Genomic DNA, 8,501 nt, shown 5'->3' with positions numbered 1-8,501 from the left:
GACTGCTGCAGAAAGAGGTTTCACTCAGAAATCTTTCACCTGGAGAAAAAAACTTTGTCACCTTCTGGCGAGCAGCATAAAACGGGCCCCTGGGAACCGAGGCGCCCCGTTATTGCATCACCCCCGGAGCCCGCCACGTCGGCCGATTCTTTCATGCGCGCCGTTTCAAGTCGGTGCCTGAATACACCTGTCCGTGTTCACCGTGTCGTGACGGTGTCCGCGTGCGCTAAACGTGCGGACGCGCTTGCCCCAGCGAATCCACGGTGTGCATGTTTCCACGTGGCGCGCCTAAACGGGCAATACACATACAGATTGGCCGAGTGAGTTGCCGATTTATTGTCACACTAACACGAAAGGAATAACTGACGCACGTTTCCACAACGCGTCTAATTATGAAAGCTTGGTAATACGATTTATTTTTTTGCCCACTCCCCTCTCCTCCTCCTCCTCCTCCTCCTCCTCGCATCGCATCGCTTTTACTCCCCACCCTTCTGCAGATGTTGGCTCTCCGAGCAGCCTCTCATCAGGACCATTTATACCTTTGCGGCTGCCTGCAGCCACAGCGCGTCACAGTCATGCTGGCGTGGAGGGCGAACAGCGCAGGCAAATCATTGTGCTGATCACAGCACCTTTGGTCGGTGGAGGGAAGCACCAGCACCTCCTCGATCGGTTCCCTCCCTCCTCCCTTTTTTTTTTTTTTGGTTGCCAATCCCAATCGCCATCCAACGGCAACGATAGGAAAGGAGTCTGGGAGGGGAGAGCGAGGACACACCCGCACGTACTGTACCCGGTGTACACGGCGAGGATGCCGCAGACAACATGAGGTGAATATCATCGAATCTCCCACATTGGAATTTTTTTTTTTTTACCTGCTCGGACGACCTGGTTGTCGCAGCTGGTTATTCACCTTGCTGATACCGACGTCCGGCAGGAGCGTGAACTCACAGCAGATGTGAAAAAAGATGCCTGCAGGTATGTTGAAGATCAAGATAAAGCAGCTTACCTTCAGTGATTTTGAATATATGTATGTTTTAAAGTCTTGGCATTTTGTTCTTTTTGCACTGATCCGGTAATGTTATGAAAGGCATTAGGCAGTTATGGACTTGTTAAATGTTTCCTATAGATTTTATTTAGTGAAACGATGCGCTGCCACTCTGAGCGGAGATGCAGGCGAGAGACAGTCTCTTTCCTCTCTTGTATAAATTATTTATGGTGGTTTTTGAATATTTCAGAGACATGCACCATCTCAAGACTAAAATTTTCCAACAAAAACAAAACAGAAGTCAGTTAGTATGACTGTGTGTGTCTGTTTGGTGCAGCACTAAATCTTAAAAGCGTCTCATATATGTGTGTGTGTGTGTGTGTGTGTGTGTGCGTTGAGACTGCAGTGGATTTCTATGATATTCTAGACAGGATGTTGTCTATATGGACTCGGTGCTTGCTGCGTTGCCGTATTCATGCAGGGCTCTACTGCAGAAAAAGTAGTCCCGATCATTTAAGTGGATTTTGTCCATTGCAGCAGACCGGTGTCCTAATTTACAAGAGTCCGTTTGCTTTCATGTGCTAGTGTGCCAGAGTTTACCTGCATTGAAGCCATTTATATGCAGGGGTGATGGTTTATTTGCATATTAATTTGCCCGAGTCATGGGCAAGTTTACACCAGTTGTTTCATTGTTGCATCGATTGTCTTCTCAAGACATTATAACTAAAAACAAAAAAAATCTTCTGACAGTGTTTTGTATGAATCATGTCTGCGGTGGGCCTGACCTGGTTGTCTGTCTCTGCTTTGTCTGTCCTGCATGCAGTCGGATCCTAGGGGGACATCCTGTGGCCGTCAGGTCTTTACGACGTTGAGCCCCCTCCCTCTCCTGGCCCCTGCCTGCAGTTCTCCAAGCTGCAGGACCCCGCCTCACTGAAAAGTGCAGGCCTCCACCTCCTGCAGAATGACTGTCGCCACCGGCGACCCCTCTGACGAGGCGGCCACACACCCGGGGCAGGACTACGACCCGGAGGCCGACCACGAGTGTTGCGAGAGGGTGGTCATCAACATCTCAGGGCTTCGCTTTGAGACTCAACTAAAAACCCTCTCCCAGTTCCCAGAGACGCTGCTGGGGGACCCTAAAAAGAGGATGCGCTACTTCGACCCGCTGAGGAACGAGTACTTTTTCGACAGGAACAGACCCAGCTTTGACGCTATATTGTATTATTACCAATCAGGGGGCCGGCTAAGAAGGCCGGTCAACGTCACCCTTGATATTTTCTCAGAGGAGATTCGCTTCTACGAGCTGGGGGACGAGGCCATCGAGATATTCAGAGAAGACGAGGGTTTCATCAAGGAGGAGGAGCGTCCTCTTCCAGACAATGAGTTTCAGAGACAGGTGTGGCTGCTGTTTGAGTACCCAGAGAGCTCAGGTCCTGCTAGGATTATTGCCATAATCTCTGTTATGGTCATTCTGATATCTATTGTCAGTTTCTGCTTGGAGACCCTCCCCATTTTCCGCAATGATGATGACGACATGCACAGGTCTGAAGTCTATTATCCTGAGACCAACACCACAATCATCACTTACACATCCACCTACTTCACTGACCCCTTCTTCATCCTGGAGACTCTCTGCATCATATGGTTCTCCTTTGAGTTTCTGGTGCGCTTCTTCGCCTGCCCCAGCAAAGCCGGCTTTTTTGGTAACATAATGAACATAATTGATATCGTGGCCATCATCCCATACTTCATCACTCTTGGCACGGAGCTCGCGGAAAAGCCGGACGACGGCCAGGCGGGTCAGCAAGCCATGTCTTTAGCCATCCTCAGGGTCATCCGCTTGGTGCGAGTGTTCCGAATTTTCAAGCTCTCCCGTCACTCCAAGGGGCTCCAGATTTTGGGTCAGACCCTGAAAGCCAGCATGAGAGAGCTGGGCCTGCTCATCTTCTTCCTCTTCATAGGGGTCATCCTTTTCTCGAGCGCCGTCTACTTTGCCGAAGCGGACGAGCCCGAGTCCCAGTTCGAAAGCATCCCGGACGCGTTCTGGTGGGCCGTGGTCTCCATGACAACGGTAGGCTACGGCGATATGGTCCCGACCACCATCGGCGGCAAGATCGTGGGCTCCCTCTGCGCCATCGCTGGTGTGCTCACCATCGCCCTGCCCGTGCCTGTCATCGTGTCCAACTTCAACTACTTCTATCACCGCGAGACCGAAGGCGAGGAGCAGGCGCAGTACCTGCAGGTCAACGTGGCCAAAGCCGACTCGTCCGAGGAGTTGAAGAAGAGCCGGAGCGGCTCCACCATCAGTAAATCGGACTACATGGAGATCCAGGAGGCGGTGAACAACAGCCGCGAGGAGATCCAGGAGGAGAACCTTAAGACGGCCAACTGCACGCTGGCCAACACAAACTACGTAAACATCACCAAAATGCTCACGGACGTGTAGTCTTCTGCTTCTTCTCCTCCGCGTCAAGGCGGGAAATGCGGAGCCGGGCAACTGGACGGGACAGGCGCACAGCCTCCCATCTCCCGTGTGCTGGGGAAAAAAAAAAAGGCAATAGAAATCGGGATGATGGTGATGATGATGATGATGATGGACAGTTGGATAAAAAAGAATGCAAAGACCATCCGCTCACTCCTCACTCGTCCTGTCTTCCTTCCTCACAACTTGCCCTTAAAACTCCTGATGACTGTCAAACAGAGTGGAATTTTGCATTTCTGCATGGAGTTGGCTTTTTGTGTGTGTGTGTGTGTGTGTGTTTGTGTGTGTGTGTGAGAGAGCGTGGCTGGTTAAAAAAAAGAATATCAACGCCTAAAAATGTCCGCTCACAACTGTAGCCAATGTTAGTGCACAAAACGAAAAAATGGGAGAAATAAGGCAAGAAAAAAAAGTATTTCTTTCAAAAAGAAAAAAAAAAGGCACGCTGACCCCGCTTTCGTCCCTCGTCCCCTTATTTCCCAAGGCCCCCTGCTCTGCCATGCGCTTTCTGAAGAGCCCTACTCGTGTGCTACTTATGCTGCTTCCTGGAGCCAATGAGATGAGAATTGTCTCACGCTATATCATTTTAGAAATGGGAGGATGAGTGAGCATGAAGCGAGCTCCCTCCAGCGCCGGTAAAGCCAGCGGCGACTCGTGTGACGGGGGTTGGTGGATAAGCACACCACGTTATTTCAAGGATGAATGACAGCCGTCAGCGCAGAGCTTATGGTTCGACACCTCATTTTTTTTTTTTCCCAGCAGACATCGGTATCTGATGAATGACTGAGGATAGCCTTGACTTTTCACTGCTTTGGTCTTACTGTCTGTATTGCAATGCAAGCTCCCCACCCCCCCCCTTCCATTCACCCAAAACTGGTCTTACTGCAGAGCTTTGAGGACAACTTGAATGTTTCTTCTTGTTTTGTTTGTTCTTCACAGTTTTGCACACACACGCACATACGCACACCCATATTCAAATAGTAGGTTAACTGTGACTTTACTGACAGCCGATAGGTAGATAAGTGCTGTAAGTAGTAAACATATAGCCAATAGATTATTGCATGACATTTTTCTCAGAATGAGAAGTTCCACTTGTTTCTCGACTGCCACTTGCTTCATGGCACCACTGTATATTTGTGTGCACACTGCCTTCTATACATATCCACACTTATAAAAAGGCCCACTGCAGGTAGCTGTCACGCAAACCTAAAGCTTTATGTTAGAGGCTTTCTTAAGGAATACTAATGAGGCAAAGTCCTCCTCGATACTAACATTCCATGTGGAAGCCGTCGCGTTGAACCTTCGCCGTGTGGCTGTGGTTCCAGCCGCAGGCTCCAATTCTAGTCTCGCACTCAATCCCAGTTGCAGTCACACGATCATGTCGTCATGATAAATACAGCAACTTTTAAGGATTCGTGTATAGAACAATGCCCCCCCCCCAGGTTTACGCTAATCTCTTGATGTTGCATGACCACAAAACATTCCTAGAGTGCATGCAGATCAAATAAGAAGCCAGACAAAATGTAATTGATACAATAGATATATTTATGACTTATATGACATATACGTATACAGACAAGACACATATACAGTACACATATACTTTCATTGGAGGGTTAAAAAACTTAGTCAATGTCTAAGAGAAAGCAACAGACTTTCCACAATGCGCGGATCATTGCCATGTGTTTATTTTCAATGACAATAATAATTGTTCGGAGGACTTTTTTCTATTTTCCTCCTGTTTCAGAGCCGGCGGAGAATGTCTGCGACACACTCTTGCTCGCCAAGTCAAAAGCATATACTCTTTGCTCGTGGATCTTCCAGCGAACGTGACACGTGTTTGGATACGAAAACGTTTGCTTCACTCGGAATAAAAAAAATGCCTTCTGTGAATTAATTGTTGAAAGGCAGGCCGGTGTCCAAAACGCCACCGTCCCGTACAAGAGCCAGAGATTCTTTTTGAGTTAAATTATTCCAAATTTAAATTTGGAATAAAAACAAAAAAGCCCGGTTGTCCTCTAAGACGTGTTGCGATGCCAGAAGCTCAAGCTGTCTTTAAAAGTTGGCATCGGATGTGAACTAGGTTGGGATTCACGGATTGTGTCCCGCTGAGATTCATCTTCCTTTGGCTCAACACTGCCGCTGTGACGGCCAAAAGCAGCGCGCCAACATGGGGAGTGATAATCAGCAGCAGTGTAGCAGATACTGGCTAACCAAGGGAGGTCCTCTGACTTCACTCCTGAGGATCTTGCATTTCTTCAGCGTTTCACAGACGTCTTCAGTAAATAAGTGATGCTTTAGAAAGAGGCTCGTAGCGAGAACTGTCTCGGCCAATTCCGCCGTGCTCGTATGTTCGTCTCTACTCACTTTGGTCTTTAACCCGCAGTAGCAAATCGTCATGACGCTGCCGACACGTGCTCAGGATGTGACCCGTCCAACTGCCCGGCGTGAGGCTTCTGGCGTCGTCTCTCTGTTCTGTGTCTGCTCTCGTGTATGTTGGAAGGGTTGCGGTGCAATTGTATTTGTTACTTTCCCAAGAGGGGATATTAGGGTGGATTGAGATGTTAAAAAGGTATGGAACTCAACGTCGGACCATAATCAATAGTTATTTAGAAATATTCCCATAATCCTTTTATGGGAGGGGTCTGTGTGGCAGTCGAAGATGTTTGTTTTTTTGTGAAAATGAATGAACCTTAATGGACCTCGACAGTCCAACCAAGATCTAGTCGATCATCAGTTGACTATTGCTGTGTTGGTGTGTGCATGCACAGCCGTGTAGGGGTTGTCTGTACGTGTGTGTGTGGGTGTGGGGGGGGGAGGGGGGGCTAAGTGTGTGAGTACGTATGGGAGAGAACCACTGAATGTCGGCGTCATAGCCTGGTTGTACAGCTGCATTCATGAAACAACCATTTGCATATATCTGTATATGTGGGGGGGGGGGGGGGGGGGGGGGGGGGGGGGGGGGGGGGGGGGGGGGGGGGGGGGGGGGCACTCACAGTCCGACCAAAAATATTTGTCTATGCATGCGAATGCATTGTATCTTTACGGTGTGCATTCCATCGTTTTTTTTTTTTTGTTTTTTTTTTACTTATGTGAATGATGAATGTTACAGATACATGCAGCATTTATCTCTGTTGAAATCGGGCACGTCACTATACCTCAGACCAACTCAGTGCAGCGACTCGCACACGCCCGCTCACGGGTTTGAATATCCACAGTTATTTCTGCTTATAGCACAATGACGAGTAGAGTCATCCTCATCCGTAGACCTGCAGATTTAATCTGTGAAATCTTTTCATTCAGCGACAACAAAATCCATTAAGAAGAAGCTGTGTGTGGTTCCGATGGAGCACCACAGCTACTTGAAAAAAAACAACAACCCCCCCCCCCCCCACCCACCAGCAAATCCACTCAATGAGAAGGGTGCCCAGCAGTGAACACACTGAGGAATCTATGCAGAGTAACTTAAGACGGTTTATTTGACGCGTTTGAGACGAGCCACGAGAGAAACACCGTTGCAATATTCCGCCCGGCGGACGTCAGACACCCACACGTTGGCTGAATGTGAACGTGAGCTTTCTGAACTTCTGTCTGTTTAAACTGCGATGTCAGCTCATACATACACACATAGAAAAAGGAAATTCCTACGTACGAAGAAAATGAATATGCAATCTGTGTGCATGCGTGTGTTTGAGGACAAACATTGTTTTTTGGTTCGACCCCCCCTTCCAGAGACTGTTAGTGTGTGTATCCGCTGAAACAATATGTACAGTTGCACCCCCCCCTCCCCCTCCCATCCACTTCATCCTCCCTCATTTCATAAAGGCCTGAAAGCCTCCATCAACGCTGGTACAGTGGATAACGGATTTTCTTTCTATGAAATGAAATGTGAGAGAATAATGTAAATAATAACCACTGGATGATGGATCAGAAACCACGTACTCTATACTGTATGAGAAGTCTGGATTTAAAACGTAGTATTATCTGCACTTTACAAGACAATAAGGACAATCTGTGGACAAGAAATACATGTGAAATTAAAGATGCATATACTCCTTCCAAACGATCATAACCCTGAAAAAGTAATATCAATAATGAAGCCAATAATAATTCAAACAAAATGTTGTGTTCAGTGTGTTTATTGTGTGTCACTTTTTATTGCTCGAGTGATTTTCCGAAGGAGGAAGAAATACACAAGAGGGGTTTATCGAGTGTTTGCTGCAGCCTCCTTCACGCCGTTCGCTGTGTATTTAGTCAGCAAAAATGATCTGAGGAGCTAATTTTAGCCCAAGAGCGTCTGAGCGCCGACGCCGAACGTCACGAATTGATCACCGGGCCCTTTCTTCTTATTTTTAGGACACCTGGCATCTGTGTTGCCGCGGGCAGCGCGGAGGACATTTTTCAAACGCCTCCTGGTATCTTCAGCTTCTCCCTCTCTTTAAGTGCACCGTGTACGCTCCCTGCAGTTAAAAGAGAGAGAGAGAGAGAGAGAGCAGGGTGTTCTATTAATAGCCTTTTTGTTGGAGAAAGAGAGAGAGGTGCAGGAGGAGGAGGATGAACGTGAGCAGAGGAGGAGACAGGGTGGAGGGGAGACGGCAGAGGAGGATTTCTTGAGGAATCTTCATGGCAGCACAGTGCCGACATCCGTGTGCAACGAGCCAATTCTGGGAAACACAACGTGTTCACTTCTTTTAAGCTCCATGAATTCGGCTACTGCAGATGTCTCGGGGTGATTCGCCGCTTTCTTCTCCCTGTTTTGCCCCCCCCCCCCCCCCCCCCCCCCCTCCCCCGCCCCCCCCTCAATCAACTCAAGGTCGCATCCACACCTGCACAGTTTACCCAGGCAGTCGCCGTAGAGTGCCCTCTTGGTTTAACTGCTGGGGCCCCTCGGGGTCCCTTCGTTCTTGCTCTGATCCGCCCGATGCAGTGCAGCACTCTGCAGACGCCTGGGCAAAACAAGGTGAGAGGCGGGCGGGATGGAGCGGCTCCCCCAAAATGGGGTTGGGGGGGGGCAGACGGGCCTGCCGCAGGTGGCGGCTG

At 48.8% G+C, this 8,501-nt stretch overlaps 1 protein-coding gene across 1 annotated transcript; it reads left to right on the top strand.

Moving 5' to 3' along the window:
* The first annotated feature begins 472 nt into the window (after positions 1-472).
* On the top strand, positions 473-3,894 carry LOC120835531 (potassium voltage-gated channel subfamily A member 2). The gene is made up of 2 exons (XM_040204551.2): positions 473-972; positions 1,806-3,894. Exon 2 carries the CDS (start codon positions 1,944-1,946, stop codon positions 3,426-3,428), a length of 1,485 nt encoding a protein of 494 aa, XP_040060485.1. The 5' UTR covers positions 473-972; positions 1,806-1,943; the 3' UTR covers positions 3,429-3,894.
* The last annotated feature ends 4,607 nt before the right edge of the window (positions 3,895-8,501 follow it).

Source organism: Gasterosteus aculeatus, chromosome 17 (assembly GCF_964276395.1).
Source record: "Gasterosteus aculeatus chromosome 17, fGasAcu3.hap1.1, whole genome shotgun sequence".
Taxonomy (NCBI): Eukaryota; Metazoa; Chordata; class Actinopteri; order Perciformes; family Gasterosteidae; genus Gasterosteus; species Gasterosteus aculeatus.
Note: the sequence above shows the minus strand (reverse complement) of the source record. Positions and strands in the feature narration are given on the sequence as shown.

What these genes read in the sequence shown, in the direction of transcription:
- LOC120835531 (XM_040204551.2), top strand. Translation starts at nt 1,944, where the DNA reads ATGACTGTCGCCACCGGCGACCCCTCTGACGAGGCGGCCACACACCCG.